This window comes from Mustela nigripes, chromosome 4, assembly GCF_022355385.1.
Source record: "Mustela nigripes isolate SB6536 chromosome 4, MUSNIG.SB6536, whole genome shotgun sequence".
NCBI lineage: Eukaryota > Metazoa > Chordata > Mammalia > Carnivora > Mustelidae > Mustela > Mustela nigripes.
In genome coordinates, this window is record NC_081560.1 from 86,386,483 (window position 1) to 86,412,904 (window position 26,422).

Below are 26,422 nucleotides of genomic sequence, written 5' to 3' on the forward strand. Positions count from 1 at the left end.
ATAGCTTTACTACTCTTTTAAATAATGTTTTAGTAATCATTTACATAAATATTAAAAGTAATCCTTTATATATAAAGATAACTAAAGGCGAGTGGCTCATGAAAGACCTGTAGTTAAGGCTTCTGACTATCCTGATTATTCTTAAGTTCATATGGATGCCAGACTCCTATTGCTACATACCCAAAACCTGAGAGAAATGTTATAAAAAAAATAAAAAACATAAAATTACTTATTAAGCTTTTATACCTTCTATTTCTCTTCACTTTGATTTTAATGAAGTTTTACATTTTCTGCAATTAGAAAAAGAGAAAGAAGGAAACAAAAACACTCCTAAGGAAGAGTGAGAAGACATAACTAAAAATGAATGAAGGTTTTCTGGTCAGGCTGAAGTTTGTACTAAGGAAGAAACTACCACATACTATGTTAGCCTCAAAAGGCCATATCCAAATTTCTAGAATAAATTTTCAGCTGCTAGCCTACCTCACACCATTTCTATATGGAAAAATATTAAAAGATGTACCTTTTCTTTTTTTAATTTTTTTTAAAGATTTTATTTATTTGTTTGACACAGAGAGAGAGATCATAAGTAGGCAGAGCAGCAGGCAGAGAGAGAAGGAGAAGCAGGCTCCCTGCTGAGCAGACTGCCTAATGTGGGGGCTTGATCCCAGGACCCTGAGATTATGACCTGAGCCGAAGGCAGAGGCTTAACCCACTGAGCCACCCAGGAGCCCCTTTTTCTTTTCTTTTTTTTTTTTTTTAAGTAAAAATCTCACTCACCAGATGTCTGAGCTCTTTCAAATCTCGGCAGACAGTGTAGAAAACTCCAAGAAGAATATTAATGTAAGCTGCATAGAAATCAGCTGAATACTCTGGAGGATGATCATGTGACAGGATCTTTTGAAGGTTCCCTGTTCAAAAGACACACATGAACTTAAGGATTAACCCAACACCCCAGAAGTTATATCTTCTAGGATTTTATAACAAGGGTATAAAACAATAAATATACAGGCTCGGCAATTATTAAGGAATAAGAAACCTGTTACAAGATTAGAAAAGTAACACAACTTTTGAATCTGAAGTAAAAAAATTATAAATCTAATGTTCTAAAAACATTACTAAAAATTGCTTAAGACAAATATTAAACAATGACATCTAAATAAAGACTCAAAAACCTCTACAGGCAAAATCAGTATCAAAGATGAAAAAAGCATATATTATCCTAATTTTTCTGCCTAATAAGTAAAGTAACTAGAAAAAGCAAGCAGGGGTACTACATAAATGACCACCAAACTGGAAAATGCTCTTCATTTTCTGAAAAATAAAAAGAATTCCTAAGTTTTTACGAAAATCATCATCTTTACTTCATCATTTCCCCTTTTATAAATCATGTTTTCTTCCTAAAGCTTTGGTTATCTTTACTGTATTTCTCTTCTACCTTAAACTCTTCATACAACATCACAGGTTTAGAATCCTAAACTTTACTTTATCCTGCTGGAAATATCATACTGTAGAAGCACAGTTAAAATTAAAAGAGAAACAATCACCCAGTATTCAAAAATCAATGACATGAAATCAGTAAGTCATTCATTCCTTACTGCATGCAATTCCCTCTGGCTCCCTGGTGCAATGGTCTCTTTAGACTCCTCCATTAGGAGTTCTTTGACCAGTTTCACAGGTTCAGGATTTCTGCAATACTTTCAGCGAAAACTCTTAAGACGATGTTCTGATCAAGTAAATTTCCTTTTGTCTAAGATTCCCTTTAAGAGGTGAGTTATTTTCATCATGGATACTATGCCATTTACCATCAGCTCCTGACTCTACCACTCTCTCATTCCTCATAGTTAGATACAGATCTACCAAGACTGAACAATACATATGGCCTATCACTGGACATATACTAAGAGAAACTTATATATAGTTATATATCAAGGCCTCTTTTTGAGAGGGCTGATGACTGAAAAAAACAAAACCTAGCGCATTTCAAAGCCCAGGCACATGCCTGGAATATTATCCTGAACGATTCTGTATGGCAGGCTGTTACTAGATCTGCATCTTTTATATCACAACCACTACATAAAAAACACAAAGTCCAACTTAGCTTTGGAGTTCATGTAAATAGCCCTGAAAGAGTCAGATAAATCTTCAAGAAATTTAAGCGCTTCCTAGAAAAATGTCCAACATACAACATAAAACAGAGTATCTATTATTTAATCAAAAATTACTAAATACATAATTTAGCATAATGAATACCATAATGATAAAATTAGTCAATAGAAACAAATCCAAAATGAAAGAGGTCATGGAAATCAATAGACAAGGACATTAAAACAACTATTATAAACATACTCATAAGGTCAAAACTACTAGGGAAAACCAAAGTATAGTAGGTTTTGTAATGATAAATTCCACTGGATGGGATTAACGGCAGGTTAGACACAGAAAAAAAAAAAAGTCAGTGAACTTAAAGACAGAGAGAAAGAACTATCCCTGATAACACACAGAGAAGAAAGATATAAAATTTAAATAAGTAAACAGATTCAATGAGACAATATCATATGGTCTAACGTAACATGTAATGAAGTCCCAAGAAAAGGCAAGGAAAAGGGACACAGGAAAAAAAAAGAAAATATTTGAAGAAATATGGGCTGAAAATTTTCCAAAGTTGCTAAAACTATACAATTCATACATCCAAGAAGCTCAAGCCAGATAAACAATAAAAGATTTTATTAAAAAATAAAAAAGTCCAAATAATTTAATATGGGTTTATAACAAGGGCACCTGGGTGGCTCAGTCAGGTAAGTGCCCAACTCTTCATTTCAGCTAAGGTCATGATCTCAGGGTCATGAGTTCAAGCCCTAAATTGGGCTCTGTGCTCGGCACATAATCTGCTTGAGATTCTCTCCCTCCCTCTCCTTTGTCACCCATTTTCTCTCTCAAATAAAATCTTTTTTAAAAATATGTGGTTTATAATAAATGTAAAAATAAAACACGGGACAAATACAGCACAAAGGTTGTGAAACGGGAAACTCTAAGTCACTGAGGTTATTTAGATTATTTATTGAAGCAGAATTTTTCCTGAATGGTACAGTAACTAAACCAAACCAAAAAGCTGATAAAGTACATTGTAAATCCACCAGGGTTAAAGAAAAAAATGCTTTACCAAAAGAGGAGTAGTCTGCATGTGGTAGAGATCAGAAACAAGAATTCCAAACTGGGCCCCCAGTGGTCACTGCTGAGAGAGGGCATCCTGAACATGAAATACCATATTTTACAGATGGTAAGTGTATCAACTTATGATTGGATGACATTAGCCACTAAGATTATCCCTTTACTCTGGTTCCATGCTTACATAACTACAATTTGGTTTATCAATTAATGTTTCCTTTTTGAAAGCCTTTCTATGGAATTATGGTGTTTTGTTTTTTTAAAAAATCTTGGTATGTAGAAGGCCCTGAATTAAATCATCAGATTAAACGTGGCTCAATTATTATATACTTTTCAACAACCTAGTAGTCTAGGGGCCCCTGGATGGCTCAGTGGGTTAAAGCCTCTGCCTTCAGCTCAGGTCATGATCTCAGGGTCCTGGGATGGAGCCCAGCATCGGGCTCTCTGCTTGTCAGGGAGCCTGCTTCCTCCTCTCTCTCTCTCTCTGCCTGCCTCTCTGCCTATATGTGATCTCTGTCTGTCAAATAAATAAATAAAATCTTAAAAACAAAAACAAAAACAAAAACAAAAACAAAAACCTAGTAGTCTATACTCTCTGAAACTGGCAAGATCACTTTTATTATTTAAATATGTCCCCAAATTTTCTCCATCTATGATGCTTTGTATCTTTACTTTCTAAAATTTTAAATCAAATTCTACAATTATATCATATTGTAATGCCACTAAGATATAGAAAATCAGCTTTTTAAAAAAAAAATTCCTTAAATTCTAAATAGTTTTTCAGTACTTAAACCCTAAATGGGTCATTAAAAAAGTTAACTCTAAACAGTGATGGCAAAGATACAAAGGAATTTTTTTAATGAGATCCTTTGATTTATTCCTTTTCTTCCTACCCTTTTCTCTTCTTCCTATTTGTAATTTTCATGGAAGAGAAGCTATTGAAAATAAGGGCTCCCTTCATCTATTTGGGTACCTTTCTTCTATTTCAGTTAATTAGCTAAGGCAAGGTGTCATTTGATTGCTCTTCCTGTGTAAATAGGCAAAAATGTGTTTATCTTAACAATGAATGTTTACAGCTGATTAGTTCAGAGGGCTAGTGTTAATGAGGCCAAGGTTAAGGAATGCATTTTTTCAGAGCTAACCACTTTAGGCTTCACACTTATAAACTTTGAACCAGAAACATCATATTTGTATAGTGACAACACAATATTCAGCAACACAAAAGGCTCCAGTGTTCTTCCAAAGACAAAAATAATCAAGATCTATGAAATTTAAATGTTAAATACAAATGTTAAATACACACACAAAACACCACTGTAAAATCAATCAATCAATTTAAAATCAAACCAAAAAGAAATAAGAAACACAAGGCCTAATAATTGGTACTATCAGATGAACACTAATGAAAAATAAAATGAGGGGCACCTGGGTGGCTCCGTGGGTTAAAGCCTCTGCCTTTGACTCAGGTCATGATCCCAGGGTCCTGGAATGGAGCCCCACATCTGGCTCTCTGCTCAGCAGGGAGCCTGCTTCCCTTTCTCTCTCTCTGCCTGCCTCTCTGCCTACTTGTGATCTCTGTCAACTAAATAAAAAAATCTTAAAAAAAAATAAATAAATGAGATTTACAAAGTTAAAAGATACATAACACAAATAAATGGTAAATTAAAATTTCCATACAATTTAAATGTGCTTTGCCAACCCAGTCTGGCTCTTACTTGTATAGATGTCAAGATCACAATATATATATCTTACTATATTCACTAAAAAATATGAAAATACACCATTAGCACAAATATGTGAAGAATATTCTTTCAAAAAATTTTAGTAGCTACATCGGAATAACCCCTCACAGTTCCAAAATAAAACCTCTGTAACTGCAGATACATAACATTTTAAGATTGGCAGCAAATCTGAAGAAATTAAGACATCAAAGTATTTTATTTGAATATACTAGCTTAATCTTTCAATCAACAAAAATTATTTTAGTGAATATCATTTGTCAAAATGAAGTTTTAAAATTTACCTATGCTATAATCAGGGAAATACAAGACAAATGGCTCAAAACACCCAGTATTTGGACGAAACTTTTCCCAAACAATTTCACTGAGAAACAGAACAGTCACATTTCTGTCAGTCTGTAAAAGAAAGAGAAATAAAAGTAACTCTGCATTTAAAAATCTTAATCAGAGCAACAATTTCATTTGAATTTTTCTTTCAAATAAACCCAGCAAAGTTACAAACATATAACAAGTTATTTGCATATTAATAAGCCTTATTTATAAAACCTAATCAAGGAGCTCATCCACTTGCAAATTTTCATACATAATTACTTAGAATTTCCATAAAACTTTCAGGTACACCAACATTTCGGTTATCCATGAATGCTAGGACAGTCAGACAGTTTATTTTACAAAAATTAAGAAACACATTTGCTTAAGAATTAAGACAAGATCCTTTTATGGCACTTTTCAAAGAAATTATTAGCTTTCAATCAATAAACAAAAAAATGTACATCTCTCATCACTAAAATAGCTACAGGAACCCAGAGAGGAAATAAGAAAAATAGATATGCTGTACTTATAACCATATAATATTAGGAAACTTTTTTAAAGGCTATTTTCACACCAACTATTCAACATGTTGAGTATATATTAGAAATGTTAAATACACACACAAAACATCACTATAGTGTTAACAGTCATCTTCTGAGGTATATTTGGAAAGTATTAACAGTATACCAAAATGAACACTTCAGAAAACAAGCTCAGCAAGTATACTGTCCTACAGAGTGGCCCCAAATACCTTATGATGCCAATTCAAATTTGTCTGTAGACACACCTCTGCATTTTCAACACAGATTTTAATTTTTTCCCATTTTTTATTATTAACATATAATGTATTATTTGCTTTAGGGATACAGATCTGTGATTCATCAGTCTTACACAATACACAGCACTCACCACAACACATACCCACATTTTTTTTGACATCTCCCAAGTTGGCAGAACAGACATGACAGCTGTTTTGTTCGTAGCTATTCTTAGGATCCAAACATGTAAATTACACTACACTTTGATGCTGATTTACTATTTATTAATTCCTAACTTATATGTAATCTTATGTTTCAATTTGCATTACTTAAAAAAACATTCTTTGAGTAACAAAGACAGATGAGTTCAATATAATAATAATTCCACAAAAATCTAGCTTCTTTATGAAAAAGAGGAAGAGATTTTTACTTTCAAATGCTTTTTGTCTCCTTGAATTTATTTCTATAGGGATTAAAAAAGTATGTTCTAAATATAATCTTGAAGTTATCAAACTCAACAACCAAAGAACAAATAATCCAATCAAGAAATGGGCAGAAGACATGAACAGACAGTTCTGCAAAGAAGACATCTAAAAGGCCAACAGATACATGAAAAAGTGCTCAACATCACTCAGCATTAGGAAAATACAAATCCAGATCACAGTGAGATACCACCTTACACCAGTCTGAATGGCTAAAATTAGCCAGTCAGGAAAAAACAAATGTTGGTGAGGATGCAGAGACAAGGGAACCCTCCTACACTCTGGAGGGAACCCAAGCTCAGGCAGCCACTCTGAAAAACAGCATGGAGGTTCCTCAAAAAGTTGAAAATAGAGCTACCTTACGACCCAGCAATCACACTACTAGGTATTTACCCTAAAGACACAAATGTAGTGATCTGAAGGGGCACGTGTACCCCAGTGTTTATAGTAACAATGTCCACAATAGCCAAACTATGGAAAGAGCCTAGATGTCCATCAACAGATGAAGAGATAAAGAAGAAGAGGGATGTGTGTGTGTGTTTGTGTGTGAGTGTGTGTGTATAAAATTAAATACTATGCAGTCATCAAAAAAGAAATCTTGCCATTTGCAATGATGTGGATGGAACTAGAGGGTATTATGCTAAGGGAAATAAGTCAATCAGAGAAAGACAATTACCATACGATCTGTCTGATATGAGGAATTTGAGAGGCAGGCAGGGAGAGAAAAATGAAACAAGATGGGATCAGGACGGAGACAAACTATAAGAGACTCTCAAACTCAAGAAACAAACTGAAGGTTGCTGGGGAGTGAGGGGAAGGGACAGGGTGACTGAGTTATGGACACTGGGGAAGGTACGTGCTATGATCAGTGCTGTGAACTGCGTAAGACTGATGATTCACAGACCTGTACCCCTGAAGCAAATAATACATTATATGTTAATTAAAAAAATTAATTTAGGGGTGCCTGGGTGGCTCAGTGGGTTGAGCCTCTGCCTTCGGCTCAGGTCATGATCTCAGGGTCCTGGGATCGAGTCCCGCATCGGGCTCTCTGCTCAGTGAGGAGCCTGCTTCCTCCTCTCTCTCTCTCTCTCTCTCTCTCTCTGCCTACTTGTGATCTCTCTCTGTGTCAAATAAATAAATAAAAATTAAAAAAAAATTAATTAAAAAAAAATAAAATCTTGATCATACAACATTGATCATTTATAAGCATTTCATAAAACTTCAAAAATAGGTGTAAAAAAAGAGAAGATATTTATCTGAAAGAATTTTAAGTTGATAATGTTCTTATCTGATCTCACCTTCAATATACAATGATACATATATCAAATAAATATTTTAATCAAATAAATATTTAATACATTTTAATCAAATAAATATTTACTATAAAAAACATGAAATGCTGGGGTGCCTGGGTGGCTCAACCAGTTAAGCATCTGACTTCAGCTCAGGTCATAATCTCAGGTTCTAGGATCAAGCCCTGAGCCCCGCACCGTGTTGGGCTCCCCACTCAGGGGAGAGTCTGCTTCTCTCTGTCTCTCTATCCCTCCCCTAACTCATGCACATAGGAGCAAGCACTCTCTCTCCTTCAAATAACTAAATCTTTTTTTTTTTTTTAATTTATTTCACATAAAGAGAGACACGGCGAGAAAGGGAACACAAGTAAGGGGAGTGGGAAAGGGCGAAGCAGGGTTCCGCTGAGTAGGGAGCCCGATGAGGGTTCAATCCCAAGACCCTGGGATCATGACCCCAGCCAAAGGCTGACACTTAATGACTGAGCCACTAGGTGTCCCTCAAATAAGCAAAATCTTAAAACAAAACAAAACAAACAACAAAAAAAAACCCCATGAAATGCCTTTATTAGATTTCTCCTAACTGAAATATATTTTTAAAAATCAAGCAATTTAAAATCAAAACAATTCTCTTTTCTGGTAGAGTTGAGATTACTATGAATCTTTTCATTTTCTTCAGTTTCCATAATGACAACTAAAAAAACAAAGTGAAAAGACTAACTACTATGAAGGGATGCATGATCACCATCACTAGGCATGAGGGGGAAAAAGTGAGGTAAGCTATAGTGGAAGAGCAAGAGGACAGCAAGAATGCACTCCGACACCAGACAGGGAAACCTAGAGCAATGGGTATGAAGGAATGTGGATGAAAGTATGCCCAAAAAAACCCACAAATGCAACACAAGAACGCAAAACAAGAGGGATGTCTGGGTGGCTTAGTCGGTTAAGCATCTGACTCTTGGTTCTGGCTCAGGTCAAGATCTCAGGAGTCCTGAGACAGAGCCCAGCACCCAGCTCCATGTTCAGCAGGGAGTCTGCTTCAAGATTCTCTCCTTTTGCCCCTCCCCGCCACTCATGAGCACGCACACGTGCAGTGCATGCTCTCTCTCTCTAAAATGAATAAATCTAAAAAAGAGAGAGAGAAAACGAAGAAAGAAATGAAGAAGGAGGCATCTACTTAAAGAAGATGGGTTCCCAGCCTCAGTGGTTAAATGCCAAGAGTAGCAAAGACTAGACTATGTGAGGAAATTTCCAAGATGGCTACCAAGAGCTAGAGCTGTCTTTCCTCCTGTACTCTCACAGCTCACCCCTGCCCAATACTATTACTAAAAGTGAATTTTAGGAATTGACCTTAGGCACACAATGATTTCAACAGCACTTGGAAAGCCTCTCTGAACTTCTAAAAGTTTCTCAAATTTCAATAGTATGTTCAGTAAATGTTAAATTTTTCAAAGGTGGAAAGGCTGTAAGCACTGTCTCTCCAAATATTAATTTTCTTTATAATATTACTTAATACTTAACACAGACATAAAACTAGGTAGGTATAAATTATGCTCAAAGTACTTATAGGATTATAAAACAAAAACAAAAGTAAGCCTGTAAGTTAAATACAAAACTATAAAATTTAAATTAACAGTAACTGAATATGATTAACAATACTGTTTTGATCAAACTAAATATTTGCTCACTTGTGATTATGGTACAAATAGGAAATAGCCACAATTCTTTTGATTTTTAGCATTCCTATACCAATTGGTATTGGTGAACAATGAATTCTCTCTCCAGTTATCTTTATTCAAACTTCTGCAAAACCCTGATTTGCCATATTACTATTATTTGGCTTATCCCACATATGCTTATTAAATTCATCCCTACTCTTTTCTCATCAGTCCATGGCAATTAGAGTAGTATTAATACTATTCATTGCCAACACAATTATAAATTGAAATACAAAGCCAGTTTTGACACTTGACTGACCATGAGGTAGAACTCTGGAGACCCAGAATGGACATACCATTCTTTTTCTAGATTACTGAAAAGAAAATTTAAAAATTCTTCAGGAAGTCTGAAGTTTAGGCCCCCACCATTTACTCCAGCAAACACCTAAAACCTTTAAAAGAAAGCAGGATTACTCACTTCACAATTAGAAATAAAAAGCTAAAATAAAGAATAAATGTTACCAAGTCACAAACTGCTTTTACTCTGGAAAAAAAGCTCAACAATATTCATAATAGAGAAATACAAATTAAAATTATGTTAAGATTCATTTCTCTCCTGTCTGATTGACAAAATGATAAAATTTAACAAAGACAATCTTATAGGGTGAAAAGATTCTCATACATAACTTACCAGTTCTTGTAATCTAAGAAACCCAGGCAAAAGATTTGCTTCCATATCTCTTAGATATTCTGCTTTATCTAGAACCTTAAAAAAAAAAAAGTGTCAAAATCAATTTACAAAGCTTTCTACAAAATGTTAACATTATATAATGCACAATTCAAGGCTTGCATTTTCCATGTTAAAATGAAAACTTGTAACCTGTGAATTAATTTTTAACTGGTATTTATTTTGTAGAAGACATTTTAAACAGGTCAAATTAGTAAAATTACTCGGGCGCCTGGATGGTCCAGTAGGTTAAAGCCTCTGCCTTCGGCTCAGGTCATGATCCCAGGGTCCTGGAATCAAGCCCCACATCAGACTCTCTGCTCAGCAGGAAGCCTGCTTCCTCCTCTCTCTCTGCCTGCTTCTCTGCCTACTTGTAATATCCATCAGTCAAATAAATAAATAAAATCTTTAATATTCTATCAATGCTCTAAAGATATCTTACTAGGTATATGAGAAAAATAATTGGATGCATTTTTTATATCATTTGATGAAAGAAAAGTTAAATTTTTGTACAGTTATAAAACCACTGGTATTATGTTATTTTAAAAGATATTCTCTATACGTTATTTTAAAAGATAATTCTCTTTCACAGATATACAGTATATATACTATATATACTATACATCTCTACAGAAATAGCATATATATTCATGGGTAACATATATATGAGGTATATAGATATATAGAGAGAATGTATGTATGTTATTAGGATAATATAATATGATGCAGGGAACAGTGTACAAGGTAAAGATGACACAAGTTTGACCATGTTAAGAATAACTGAAGCAGGGTGATAAGTTCATTGGAGTACATTATTCTCTTTCTGTGTTTGAAGTCTTGATTAAAAAAAAAAAAAAGTTAAAAAAAGGGGAGACTTCAAGAGGTCATCCATTAGTCCATAACAATAAAATCAAGGTCTTCATAACCTAACCCTTATTTTTACTTTTTGTTATGGAAATTTTAAAATATACAGAAAAACAGGGAGATCAGTAACTCCCACACATATATTTCATCCAACCCCAACAAACAGTAACATATGGTCAAACTTGTTTCTTCTAAACTCCTCCACTTTTCCCCTCCACTATCTCACTGGATTATATTAAAGCAAATCCCGAAATACCACTCCATCTGTAAATATGTCAGTATGCAGCTCTAAGAGATGAAGACCCATTTAAAAATAATAATAATAATAATAATCACATTATCATGCCTAAAAAATTTAACAATATTTCTTAACGTCATTATTACATGGTTATTACACCAAATTCAAATTTCCCCACTTGTCCCAAAATGTCTCCTTAAGAGTTCATTTATTTGATTCAGGGTCCAAAAAGGTTCATATGTTGAATCTTATTGTATTTGGTCTATCATCTAGTCAATTTTAAATTACAGTATTTCCCCTGTCCCTTCCTTTTTTGTTATATATTTGTTGAAAACAAGCCATCCATTGCATAGAATTTCCCAAATCCGGAACTGGCTGATTGTACCTCTTTAGTACCATTTAACATGTTCTTATATCCAGTATATTTCCTATAAAATAGTCAATAAATTAGAGGTTTGATCAGATTCAGGTTCAAGTTTTGGTCAAGAATACTTTCACAAATTGTGCTCTGCATTTCTTATTGAATCACATCAGCAGGAACACAACACCTGACTATCTCTCTGTGATGTTAAGACTGATTGATAGGTTCAGGTATTGTCAGACTGATCCATCCACCAAAAAGCTCCCCAGCAGCCTTTCACCAAATAATTTCTGCATCAATTGATGATCATTGCCTACATCCAGAACTTCCTCAGGTATTGCAAAACTTAATTTTCTATGATCCCTTCTGCATTTGTTGGAAGACATTTTTCTAGAAAGAATGCTGTTACTCAGAAAGTAACTTAGTTACTCAGAAATAAAGTTCACACAGGACAGAAGGGATAAATGCTTGATTCTTTCCTTTTATCTACTAATTTTCAGGGTAAGTTTGTGCCTCTTTTCGTTTTCCATGGTTGCTATAAAACATTACCACACAAACTTGGTAGCTTAGAAGAGACTAAAAATGTGTCTCATCACAGTTCTGGATGTCCTAATCTGAAATTAGTTTCATGGAGCCAAAATCAAGGCGTCCGCAGGGCCACACTCCCCCCAGCAGCTCTAAGGTAGGATCCATTCTCTGCTTATTAATTTTTTTTGAATTTTAATTAATTTATTTATTTGAGAGAGAATGAGAGAACAGAGTGGGGGGGGTGGTCAGAAGAAGCAGCAGACTCCCTGCCGAGCAGGGAGCCCAATACAGGCCTCAATGCTGACACTCAAGGATCATAATCTAAACCAAAGGCAGTCTCTTAACCAACTGAGCCACCCAGGCACCCCTTTCTGCCTCTTTTAGCTGCTGGTGGCTGCCAGTACTCTTTGGCTTGTGGCTGCACCGCTAGATAATTCAAGGCAAGTATCAAAATTTTAAGTTTCTGCTCTCTGCTTGCCTCTGCTTCCATCACCTAGACTCCTCCTGTGGGTGTGGTTTAGTCAAATCCTCTCTTTGCTTCTCTCCTACACAAACATTTGTGGTTGTGTTTTGGGATCACCCAGATAAACCTGGTAATCTGCCCTTCTCTAGACCCTTAATCACATTTGCAAAGGCCCTCTTTCCAAATGAAGGTTCATTTACAGGTTCCAGGAATTCGGACCTAATATCCTCAGGGGCCATTACTCAGCCTACTGCTGTGCCCTAGTAAATGAAACTCCCATGGTAACCAATAAACTGAGGTTTTGTGTTTTTTATATACTTGTTTAGTATCATTATAAATTCATGGGTTTTAACACATGTAATGTACCTCTATTTACTGAATTGTTTTTTGGGTTTTTTTTTTTTATAACCAAACTATACCATGTTTGGCCAGTGGAAGCCCCTTCAGACTAGTTGCTGGGTCCTTTTTATACCACCCCCGCCTCCAGCTTTGAGATGTAACTAACTTATAACACTGCATAAGTATAAGGCACATAACTGTTGATTTGATAACACTTATATACTGTAAAATGATTTCCATGATAGCTTTGGCTAACACCTCCAGCACCTCACATAATTATCACTTCTTTTTTGTGGTAAGAACATTTAAGATCTATTCTACTCTCTTAGCAACATTCAAGTATATATAACACAGTATAGCATAACTATAATCACTATGTTGTACAACAGATTCCCTAAAACTTGTTCATCTTATAATTAGAATAGCTTGTACTCTTTGACCAACATCTCTCCACTTCCTTATCCCACAGCCTCTAGTAACCAACCCTTTTCCTTTGTTTCTTTAAGTTTGGCTTTTTATATTCCACATATGATTAAGTGTCTCTGCCTGATTTCTTTCACTTAGCATAATGCCGTCAAGGTCCATCCATGTTGTCACAAATGGCAGGATTTCCCGCTCATGGCTGAATAACCTTCCAATGTGTGTATACACACACACACACACACACACACACACACACACAGTCTTAACTATTGCAAATAAAACTGCAATGAATATGGTAGCGCAGATCGCTCTTTGACATCCTAATTTCATCTCCTTTTTTATGTATCCAAAAGTGAGATTGCTGAATCACATCATATTTCTATTTTTAATGTTTTAAGGAACCTCCACACTGTTTTTCTCATAGTGGTTATACCTCTATGCACAAGGGTTCCCTTTGCTCCATATCCTTGGCAATACTTATCTTTTGGATAATAGTCATTCTAACAGGTGTGAGGTGTATCTCATGGTTTTGGTTAGCATTATCTTGATGATTAGTGATGTTGAGCACCTGTTCATGTACGTGGCCATTTGCATGTCTTCTTTGGAGAAATATCTATTCAGGTCCTCTGACCATTTTCTAATCAGATTTTTTTTTTTTTTGCTACTGAGTTGCATGAGTTCTTTATATATTTTGGATATTAGCCCCTTGTTCAGTAGATGACTACAACTATCTTCTTCCATTGTGTAGACTGTCTTTTCATGTGGGTGATTGTTTCTTTTGCTGTGCAGAAGTTTTTAGTTCAATGTAGTCCCACTTATTTTAATTTCTGCTTTTGCTGTTGTGCTTTCTGGTGTCATATTTAAAAAACCGTTGCTGGGGCGCCTGGGTGTCTCAGGCAGTTAAGCATCTGACTCTTGATTTAGACTCAGGTCATGATCTCAGGGTCAAGAGATCCAGCCCCACACTGGGCTCCATGCAAGTTGGGAGTGTCCTTGAGATTCTCTTTCTCTGCCCCCTCCCCCTCCATGCGTGCACACACACTCTCTCAAATCTTTAAAATAGATAAATAAATAAATAATAAAAACCTGTTGCCAAGACCAATATCAAATAACATTTTCACTATGTTTTCTTCTAGGAGTTTTTACGGTTTCATTTAATTCTTTAATCCATTTCAAGTTAACTTTTATGAGTCGCGTACAATATGACTATCCAGTTTTCCCATCACCATTTATTTGAAGACACTATCCTTTCCCCACTGAACATTCTTGGTTTCCTTACCAAATATTAGATAACCATACATATACGGAAAGATTTATTTCTGTGCTCTCAATTTTGTTCCAAAATTGGATATTTTATGCATCCACTTTTATACCAGTACCATACTGTTTTACTATAGCTTTGCACTATAGTTTGAAATCAGGAAGTATAATGCCTCAAGCTGTTTTTCTTCTTTCTCAACATTGCTTCGGCTGTTCCGTCTTTTGTGATTCCATACAAATTTTAGGATTGTTTTCTCTATTTCTGTGAAAAATTTCATTGGAATTTTGATAGGGATAAAGATGGCGTTGGGTACTATGGACATTTTAACAATATTAATTATTTCAAAACATGGGCTCCTGTATGTTTTTGAAATGACCCAAGTTGTAGTTGATAGTTACCTAGCTTTTTATAATGGCAAAATGTTCTAGGTTCATCTTATATATTTTCTTCTCAGAACTGAAATTTAAAAAGCTGGGTTTTTTTTTTTTTAACATTCACACTTTATTAATAAATCTTATTGGAAACTATAATTATTTAAATTAGGAATAAAATTAAAATGCAAAGAATATGATATTGTTTCCCTAGTCCAAATTGTTTTATGTTTTATTGATTAATAGAAAGACTGAAACAATCTATGAGTAATCAGCTTAAGATATTTCACTCCTAATTAGACAAAATAAAGCTAAAATTATTTACTGCTAAAAAGATATAAATTACTTTCTCCACTATGCCATTATGCAATTTCCCCATCAATCTCCATTTAAGTAACTCTTTAATCCAGGACACAGATTAATTAAAATAATTGGCCCATTTTTATGCCAATTTTAATGCAAAAAACAAAGCTGAAGAAATAAATTAATAGTTATTCTTCTAATTTAATTTAGTTAACCCAATATAATTAATGATTTTATGATATTCTAATAAATGATCCTTCTTCAAAAGCAATTATCAGATAACATTCAGAGAAGCAAAAATTTTAATTCAGATTCAAACATTTATCTTAATAATTTACACAAAGGCATTCTAACAGACTTAATTTGCAAGCTGGTTTACTGACTAGAAAACATTCTCAGCTACCTTTCTGTAAGTAAGTACTGAAGCTTATCAATTCATATATATTACGTAGCTGAACTGCCTTTAGATGTACTCTAAAAAACGTTCCACACTAAACACCTGCAAACTTTCTCACACTTAATGTTTAATGTTTAGCCAACTAACAAGTACTTACTGAATACCTAACTTCTATCCAACAGATCTGAAAAATGAGTAGGGCCCTATTTACTCATCAAGGCTATTTATAGAATATTGATTTTTCCTCCTACCTAGACATTCAGCTTTGAAACTCTCCCTGTTGTCACCCACATATACTAAGGTCATTCCTCCTCATTCTTTAAATATTACAATTTCTTACTAACACTTCCCTATTATAACTCCAACATTTTTGGATATTTCAAAACCCACGTTAATGTCCCCCTTCTGATATGAACTCTTAATTCCTTAGATTCCTCTCCACCAGTGATCTTGTTTCCTACCTTATCTCACTGAAAGTATACATTTATTACTTAGAACACTGGTTTTTGAGGTATGGTCTGTGGCCCCCCGGGGGAAGGGTGTCCCTGATATCCTTTCAAAAGGTTGGCAAAGTCAAAACTATTTTCATGACATTTTTTGCCCTTTTCACCATGTTGATATTTGCACTGATGGTGCAAGTAATAGTGGGTTAGAGTTGCCTTGGCATAAATCAAGGTAATGGTGCGGAACTGTACTAAGAGTAGCTGTAGGAGCACCAGGGTGGCTCAGTTGGTTAAGCAACTGCCTTTGCCTCAAGTCGTGATCCGGAAGTCCTGGGATCGAATCCTGCATCAGGCTCCCAGCTCCATGAGGAGTCTGCTTCTCCTCCTGACTTTCTCCCCTCTCATGCTCTCTCTCAAATAAATAAATAAATAAATAAATAAATAAATAAATAGATTAATTAATTAACTAAATCTTTTTAAAAAAATAGTAGCTGTATAAGAATACACTTATGCACTTGTGGTGTTGTTGTTGTTTTTTTTAAAGATTTTATTTATTTATTTGACAGACAGAGATCACAAGTAGGCAGAGAGAGAGAGGAGGAAGCAGGCTCCCCAGCGAGCAGAGCCTGATGTGGGGCTCAATCCCAGGACCCTGGGATCCTGAGCTGAGGGCAGAGGCTTTAACCCACTGAGCCACCCAGGCGTCCCTGCACTTGTGTTTTAAAAGAAATTAGACTTCTACCTCCGAAGATGGGAGTAGACGTATTTTTTCCTCTTCCTCCTGCTAAGTAAAACTAAGAACCTTGAATATTATATATAAAACAAACAGGGCTCTGAAAGGTAGAGAGAAGACAGACCAGCTAGGGACCTTAAGAGGAGAGGAATGACAACTCACTTCAGAGGGCGTATTGCCTCAGCTGTCTTTTTGCCTCACACAGCACACATGTGGGGCTGAAGAAATCAGCAACATATAAAGGCTAATGAGCATAAATCAAAAAAGCCCCAACAAAATCCTGCTCCCCCTAGTCAAAGGACCAAGAAAGGGGCAGGGTAGCAAGATTTCCAAGACACTGCACTTTCGCAAATTTTCTTTATACATCATCAATTTCTTCTCTGTCCTCATTCATTCTTCCTCATCTCCTCATCACATAACCAAGAAACTGCCACAAGGCTTAGGCGCTTGGACTCACCTCTCTTCTAACTCACTCCCTCTCCTGGTAATGTAATGGTCTCATAACTTTAAGAACTACTACCTCTATACTCTGAAATCCTATCTCCACAATGGGCCCCTCTTGACCTAAGACTGTAGTCTCCAAGTGCCAACTGAACTTCTGTACTTGGGTTTAACGTGCCCTGAACCAAACTCCTGATCACTCCTTCCCTACCCAAGAAGACCTCCCACTGTAGTTTTCTCCACTAAGATAATGACAACTCCATCCTTTCAAGAGCACAAAAAACTTCTGAGTACCCCTTAACTTTGCTCTTTCTCTCCTCCTCTATAGTCAATCTATCAGAAACTCTGTCAAAATACACTGAGATGACTTCTTACCACATCTACTGCTACCACCCTGGCCTAACCAACATGATGTTTTGCCTAAATTATAATATATGCCTCATAACTAGTTTTATTAGTTTCCTACAGCTGCCATAAAAAAGTACCACAAGTAGGGTGACTTAAACTACAGAAATGAATTATTATCTCATAGTCCCAGAAACTAGAAGTCCAAGATCAAGGTATTGGCAGGGCCATGCTTCCTCCAAAGGTGCTTGTGGCAGCATAACTCCAATCTTTATGTGGTATCTTCCCTTTGTGCATACCTATACCCAAATTTCCTCTTTTTATAAGGACACCAGTCATATTATTAGGGGTCCAAACTACTCTAGTACAACTTCAACTTAATTAATTACAACTGCAATGACCCAATTTCCAAATAGGGTCATTCTGAGGTACAAGGGGTTAGAACTTGAACATATGAATTCTTGGACAAAACAATTCAACCCATAACATTAGTCTGCATGCTTCTATCCTTGCACTCTTCATTTGATTCTCAACAATACTACTCTCCCCTGTACTTGAACTATTCCAGCCACAACGGCCTCCTTGGTATTCTTTGAATACACAAAGTATGTTCCAGTGTATGTAGTCTTATGTAAATCTCATTACCTGGAATACTCTTTTTTCACCTATCTTCATAGCTTGCTCAATTCCTTCCTTGCTCCTCAGATCTCAGCTCAGTCATCATTATCTCAGGGAGATATTCTCTCTCTTCTCTATTTTAGAAAAGTAACTACTCTCCCCCACATAAGTGATTCTCCCTTACTCTATTAACATAACTGACATCCTACATACTAACTTGTTTTTATCGATCTTCCTCAACTACACTATAAACTACAGGAGGGCAGAGACTCTATATTGTTCCATGTTCTATCTCCAGTATCTAAAATAGTGTCTGGCATTTAGGAAGTGCCCAAGAGTTATTTGCTGAATAAATAAATGAATGAAACTAAAATGTGGAAGGAACTGTTTTACACATATCAAGAGATGCAAGAATGCATAAGATCTCATCCCTTCAGTAAGTTTACAACTTAGCTGTTCTAATTCGGCATTCTATTAAAATTTAATTCCAATTCCAGAGATGATAATTTTTTAAAAATATGGCTAAAGTATTATAAACAAATCCACTAAAAAAAACCCCACATTACACATTTTCAGCTGTCTGCTAATCATTTTCACATTGATGTAACAACAACAATTCAGACTTAGCCACCCCAAAATCAAATGATTCATCTTTCCCCACAAACCTCTACTCCATACACAATTGAAAAATTTGACCTTCATGGTCTTTTCCATTCCTCTCTGCATCTCCCGCTCCAAGTCTAGTCCAGGCCCAAATTTCCTCTAATTTAAACAGCAATAAGACCCCGAAAGCCAACTTTAAGACTTCGGTCTGTCACCACCAGCCCCCAATCCATCTCTTTAACATGAATTACAGAATAATCTTCCTAAAACAGATTTGTTGTTCTAAAATCTTCCCTACCTCCGCACTGCCTAGAAAATGACGTTAGTAGAGTTTCACATTAGCAGAGTTTTCAAGATACTCCATGATTTGCCTCACCTACTTTCCTAGATTTTTTCTCACCTCATCCACTGTTACCCACTAAAACTGGACTATTTGCATTCTCTGGCCTCCAGTGCATCTGCATGACTTCCTTACATAATTCCTACCATCTGAAATCCCCTTCTTCAGTTTCCTCCTATAATCCTTTAATCATCCTTTTAAGTCTACCTCAAATGTTATCACCTCATGAAGCTGTACCACACATGCCTAAGTTTGTGTTTTGCATTTCATGGTTATCACTTATCACACGCCGCACACAGTCACATGTAGTACATGTCGAAACTCTTCCATTAAACCGAAGTTCCCTTTGGATAAGAAATACATCTAAAACATATTTTGTATCCCAAAAGCACCTTTGTACAATGCAATACACATAAGGAGACTTGAAACAAATATACAGAAATTGACCTAATAAGCAGTTTCCAAATAGATGGTAAAATGAAATTAAGTTACTCACAATATATACAGTCTGATCCTTGAGACTTTCAGCTTTGGTTACTTGTTTAAACAAACGAACAAAATCATTAAATGTTTCACAGGTTATTTGAGTAGAACAGCCACCCTCTGAAGAACTGAGATGATTCAATTTGTTTAAAATTTGTTCCAAAAGCAGCCTCAAGGAAAAGCATTCAACACAATTCACGAAGACATGTGGGAGCTGAAAACAAAAATGTAAAAAACACGTAAATAGGAAAGAAAACCCTCATATATGGTAACGGCTCTGTTGGATATTCCCCAGGTGTCCTTCTACTACTCTACCTCCCTCTATCCCCCAACCTGCTCTGTACCCCAGGAGGCTGACCACTACAGACTGCACCACCTAGACTCTCTTATATTCTGGTTCTGGTTGGATTCAGTCAACAAGAAGAACCAGGAGCTTGAAAGAGAGTAATAAGAAGAAACAAAATGAATATTCTCTTAACTTATCCCTTATCCCTCAGTGGCCTATAGTTCCACCACAGCTACATTCTTCTACCAAAGGCCACAGCTCCAGCTGGGCAGCCCTCCCCATCTAATACTATAGCTCTTACAGTGATTTGGTATCAGCTACTTCCCTCGGTCCATTCAGGTGTAGGGGGAGTAAAAGCTCTCAGTGCTTTATCGTCTCTTGTTGGTTCTCTTAACATTTTTTCAACCTTTGTACAATAGCACCTTCATTAAACTCACTTCAATTATTTGAGTTTGCCATTTGTTTCCTACAGAGATTCACAGCTAATGTGTACTTTACTCTAGAGAATTATTAAGAAACCCAAGTACATTTTAAAATTCTTAGTAGGAATTTCATACTAATAACTTTAAGATAATATTCTAATGATAAACAAACCCAGATCGAAAAGAATTATAAGAGTTTGAAACCACAGTAATCCTCCTATGAGGATTAAGCTAGCTCTTCATTTAGAGATCAAAATAGAGGTTAATTCCAGAAATAACAAGGAAACAAAAGACATGCTTACATATATAGTCTGTTCCCAAAATGAAATCACAAAAGCAGTGCTACTCATTCTGAGGAAGATAACTTTGGCATCTAGGACAAATAATGGAACTTAAAACTATTTTTAGTGATATTTATAACTATTTTTAGTGATATTCCACAAATCTCACCCAAGAGTGAAGCTTTTCTTTCTCTTTCAGATTAATAAGTAATAATAACTAACTAAGTTATAATAACTAAGGCTACCTTCTATCTCTTAGTCACAGTTTCACTAACATTTGCTGTCTTTTTTTACCCCTTTTCCCTGATGAACTAGAGTCTACAATATCTCAAACAAAAATTGGTCAGAAATATTTCATATAGTAGAAAATATCCCTTCAGAGAAAGGTAAACTATACGAAATCTCCCAGATTCCTCCCACTTCTAGGACTCTATGAGGTTTAAAAAAAAAAAAAAAATCAATTAACAGTTATTCTTACCTCTAAAGTTCTCAACAAAGTTTGTGTTACATAGGTCTTTCCACTGGCAGTATGTCCATAAATAAAAATTGATGGAAAGCTGAAATGATGCCTCTAAGAGAGAAAAGACAAATATTAGTCAGCACATACAAAACAGTAAATAATTATCAACTCATGAGAAAGTTTTACATGGCAAAGTAAAATATTCAATCCAAATTATTTCAATAGCGACTACACAATGGATCCATGATTACACTTTGAACTTACCTGAATTCAATTCTAAGTACTTTCTCTGTTAAATTAAAATGTCTGAAGAACTGTACTTGGCAAACTTAGTATATATGTAATATATAGTATATATACTATATAGTATATATACTATATATATTATGTATGTATTTATACTTTTTATTATTGTGCAGGTTTATATGTCTGAACTCTTGTATTTTCAAATACATAGATTGCAAAGATTTTTCAAGGATAACTTTAACCATAATCCATTTTTATCTTAATTTTTTGGAGAATCTAATCTCACATGCTGCAATTTCACTACACAATTAAACAAAGCATATATAATCACAGAGTTGGAAGAAATTTCAAGAGTCCTCTCTTTTTAGGAAAACTTAGCAGAATACTTTAAAATTATGCATACTATATTTACCCTAGCCTTAATGTACACATTTCATCAAATAAAACAATAAAATATATATATCATGTATTTCAACACACGTATTCCCAAGAACCTCAGGATAAATGTTAAGAGTCAGCTGTCCAGTAAAAAGATTGTCAGTAAAGATTGTCAAATAGCCCCTCTCTTGGACTCCTTAATACTACAAATAAGCTTCATTCATTTATTAGACACCTATCAAATGCTGAAAACCATAATGCACTGAAGAGTACAAATATCTGTTAAAGACAAAATCTGCTGTGGAAGTGGGACAGTCTAGTGGGATGCACTTGTTTTAAAAAATAATTACAAGATGGGACACCTGGGTGGCTCAGTGGGTTAAAGCCTCTGCCTTCGGCTCAGGTCATGATCTCAGGGTCCTGGGATCGAGCCCCGTGTCAGGCTCTATGCTCAGCAGGGAGGCTGCTTTCCCCTCTCTCTCTGCCTGCCTCTCTGCCTACTTATGATCTCTGTCTGTCAAATAAATAAATAAAATCTTAAAAAAAAAAAATTACAAGAATATAGGGTGATGCAATTTTCACAAGAAAGCAGAATCTCTATGATCATAATCTACCACCACAATAATAGTCATGTGTTTATTATTATTTATATATTCACTATATGTATATTTTATTTTAATTAATTAAATAATTATTAGCATTATTATTATTTACTAAACATCTATTACATTCTGGCCACTAAGTTACACATTTCCTTTTGCAAGACAAATCAGGGACTTAGATTGATACAGGAGAAAACTTTCTAATAGCATATGCAAAAACAGCCCCAAAGGAGACTTACGATGGGTGTTTTTGTATATTAATCCTTTTTTTATGTTTATACCTGACTATCCTGTAAATGGCTCAAAAATGCTATTCCAAGAATTAACCCATGCTTGCTGAGCATCTCTGCTATCCAAATATTACAGTTCATCTTTATTTTTTTTTTTTAAGATTTTATTTATTTATTTGACAGACAGAGATCACAGGTAGGCAGAGAGCCAGCCAGAGAGAGGAAGGGAAGCTGTGGGGCTCCATGCGGGGCTCCATGCGGGGCTCCATGCGGGGCTCCATGCGGGGCTCCATGCGGGGCTCGATCCCAGGACCCTGGGATCATGACCTGAGCCAAAGGCAGAGGCTTTAACCCACTGAGCCACCCAGGCGCCCCATACAGTTCATCTTTAAAAAGAAGGTCAAGACATCCTTTAGGAAATATTTCCAAGCTACACTAAAACACTCCTTTTCTGAAATCCTGCCACACTGGTCTACATCCACTATTTGTTGCTTAGTAATATTCCACCCTATGACATCTTTTCTATTGCTACCTAGGATTGTATTGAACTCTTGCACTGTTACTTAACCTTTCACCCTCATAAATTTCCTTAATAAACTCTAATTAGCCAGGATTCAGCACAGTGCCTAACACAAAGAAGGAAGGTGCTCAGTAAATATCTGTTGAGGAAATAAATGAATCTGCTTAGAAAAAAAGGTTTTTTTTCAGTTTTTGCATCTCCTACATGCACACCACACCTTGAAGAAAAGTGGTATTAATATAGTTAAAAGTGATCTGCAGTAAGAGTAAAGATCGAAACCCTTTCTGTGATCAACACTAAACCAATACTAGTCATCTCTATTTGTCAATATTCTTTTTTCTGGAGGACGGCTCTAGTTGGGAGTGATCTGGTTTTAGATCATCTCCAAGGAAGGAATGCAAAAAGTGTAACCGAGAAAATATTTCAGAGATAATAAGGATAACTCTAACTGAAAACATTATAACTAGAATACTGAGGATGCAGTCACTGACCTCTTACTTCCCTAACTACTATGCACCTTTATAGGAAGGACAGAGTTTTCCATTAATACTTCAGACTCAGAATGCCATCCAACAATTTTAGTTGGATGCAAGTACTCAAAGTACTTAAGAAAACAAACCAGAAGATGGGTGGGAAGGAAAGATAACAAGTATTGCGCCTAAAGTCTCATTTACTCTCCTCACAGGAAAGAAGACCCAAGTCTGACTGACTGAACTCCATGTCTAAGGCTGAAGCAAAAGGCTTACCACAGGCCACCAGAACATAAACAAAAATAGCTGGAAGTTTTGAACTGGTGAATGCTACCTCCTGCCTGTGAAAAGGAGTCCCTAGCTGTGTCCATTCAAAGACACTTACTTAACCTCTTCTTTCAGGCGTCACCTGAACTGCTCGTCAAGAATTCTAGACAAGCTCTCTTCAAGGCTTCGGCAATTCTGGAAAAGCCGGTCAAGTTTTAAACCTGAAGCCTGCCCTGGCCCTCCCTGGGCTCGGTAACCACCACCTACACCCACGCTTGACTTACACCGAACACCTCAGTGAAACGTGCGAACTCACACCAGGAAAAAAAATAACACTGCCAACACACCTGTTACGTACAATCTTTTTCAGCTGGGGTAAGAAACTAAGCAACTTCCAGTCGCTACTTTAGGGTAACGCCATCTCAAAAGCGTGGCGTGTTTTAGTAAAAGAATCCATCCTGGGCCAACGTCCTGTGGTGCCGGCCGGTCCTGCCCGGGCCGTTCTTTTCAAGGGGACTAATCAGAAGTTACTTCGGGTGGAGGAGTGGGGTAGACCTACAACAACCCTTTCCTCAATGCAAAAAAATGGATTCTTGCCTGCCCCTCAATCCGAACACGAAGACAGAAAATTGAGAACACGTCACAAGACCACGGAAATGTTTGCCTCCAGGATTTGGAAGAGAAAAGGTAGTTTGACCACAATACCTCTCCAAACAGGGACTGCAAGATGGACACTTGGGACTCGCGACAAAGCACCGTGTTTTCCAAGTGAGGCATTCCGGCGGGTACCAAAGGGCAGCGCAGCCCTCAGACAGCTCCAGTACCCGAGCCGCAAACTCCCCTCTCCCCCTGAGTCCGCGCTCCCGCCGGAAACCAGACTTGCGAGGGTGTGGGCGGGGCCGGCGTACCCGTGCGTCGGCGTAACGGCAGCGCGCACGGGAGCGTCGCCCCGTCCCCAACTCCCGAGGGCGGAGGAGGCGGGCTCAGTTTTTCCCCTTCGAGGAGGGGTGTGGCTGACGGTGCTGTTGGTGATTGGACATCTCGGCTGCCGCTTTTTGCCATCCAAAGGCCCAGAGACCACGCCGGGATGCGAGACCCATCAATCGCCTGGCAGGAGCTAAGGGGACTCTGCGGGTTCCTGATCACCCCCAAACCCGTAGCTTTGATTTTCTTGCCTGCAGAAACTGAGTCCCAGGAGCTTTCGTCCTGAAGCGCCATCGTCATCAAGGAAAAATAATGCTCCCACGCTGGGCATGGAGCCTGCTTAGGATTCTCTTTGGAGGGGTGCCAGGGTGGCCCAGTGGTTAAGCGACTGCGTTTGGCTCAGGTCATGATCCCACGGTCCCTGGGTGGAGCCGGACTTTGGGCTCTCTGCATGGCGAGAGGCCTGCTTCTCCATCTCCCACCCTTCCTCTGCTTGTGTTCCCTCTCTCACTGTCTTTCTCTCTCTCTATCTCTGTCACATAAATAAACAAATAAATAAATAAATAAATAATCTTAAAAAAAAAAAAAGATACTCTTTGGAGGCTATTGAGTGGCTCAGTCAGTTAAGCGACTGACTTTGGCTCAGGTCATGACTTCAGAGTCCTGGGACAGAGCCCTGTACTGGGCTCTGTGATCTGCAGGGAGTCTGCTTGTCCCTCTCTACCCCTCCCCATGCTCATGCTCTGTCTTTCAAATACATAAATAAAAATCTTTAAGAAAAACAAAAACAGATTCTCTCCCTCTCCCTCAGCTCCTACCCCCCTCCCCTTATATGCACTCTCTCAAAAAAAATAAAATATATATTGAATTAATGACTTTTTCCAAATGACTAGCATGAGTTCTATTACAGAGTAGATATTTAACCACATTTGCTGTATGAAATGAACAATTAAGGAAAAATTCCTGCTAAAGTAAAACACCAAAAAGGGCCCCAGTATCCTAGTTTCAGTTGCAAAAATGCTTTCTGTGCCTTGAAATACAGCATTCCATTTTTACTCAGTAGTCTGATTATCATAGTTTTAGTCACTTTGAAGACTATACTGAGCTCAAAAGAAAGTATAAATGGTTGTCGAAAAAATAAACAAGCATATAAAATCCAATTTTACTCTGAAATGAAGCAACCATTAGGTCCTTTGGCTATTTGCTGTTAAGGAAATTTGAACATGAAGGACCAAGATGGTCTTTAGAAACTGGGTAATAAAGAGGCGCCTTGTTGACTCAGTTGGAAGAATATGCAACTTTGATCTCAGCGTCTTGAGTTGGAACCCCAGGTTGGTTATACAGATTACTGAAAAGAAAGAAATTGGGTAATATACCCTCAGTACCACATTACACTCATCCCTCCAGGTAGATGAGGACATTGCTTAGAGTATTATTTTAAAATAAACCAAATATTGACTTCTTTCCAAAACAAATATATTTTAAGAACATGTAAATACTAATTAAATAATAATTACCTGTATGCATGAATTTATATTAGGAGAAAACATAATATGAAATAGATTTGAAAGCAATGTCATACTTAGGCAGATTGCTATATTTTATGTACCCTCTCTGAACTTACTATACGTCTGTCTAGTTCAATCTAGGCA

General features: G+C 36.6%; 1 protein-coding gene across 4 annotated transcripts in view; it reads right to left on the reverse strand.

Annotated features, from left to right (window-relative positions):
- Window positions 1-24,736, reverse strand: part of ORC5 (origin recognition complex subunit 5) — a 91,619-nt gene extending 66,883 nt beyond the window's left edge. For 2 of the 4 annotated variants that reach the window (XM_059397000.1, XM_059396999.1), the window contains exons 1-6: window positions 24,552-24,736; window positions 21,152-21,244; window positions 19,698-19,898; window positions 10,095-10,169; window positions 5,189-5,300; window positions 778-908 (exon numbers count right to left, since the gene is read on the reverse strand). In XM_059397000.1, coding sequence (XP_059252983.1) covers window positions 778-908; window positions 5,189-5,300; window positions 10,095-10,169; window positions 19,698-19,898; window positions 21,152-21,244; window positions 24,552-24,623 — 684 coding nt within the window. In that variant the 5' untranslated portion in view covers window positions 24,624-24,736. The remainder of the gene's footprint in view (window positions 1-777; window positions 909-5,188; window positions 5,301-10,094; window positions 10,170-19,697; window positions 19,899-21,151; window positions 21,245-24,551) is intronic. The other 2 variants (XM_059396998.1, XM_059396997.1) reach the window with 2 other exon arrangements.
- Window positions 24,737-26,422: the final 1,686 nt, after the last annotated feature.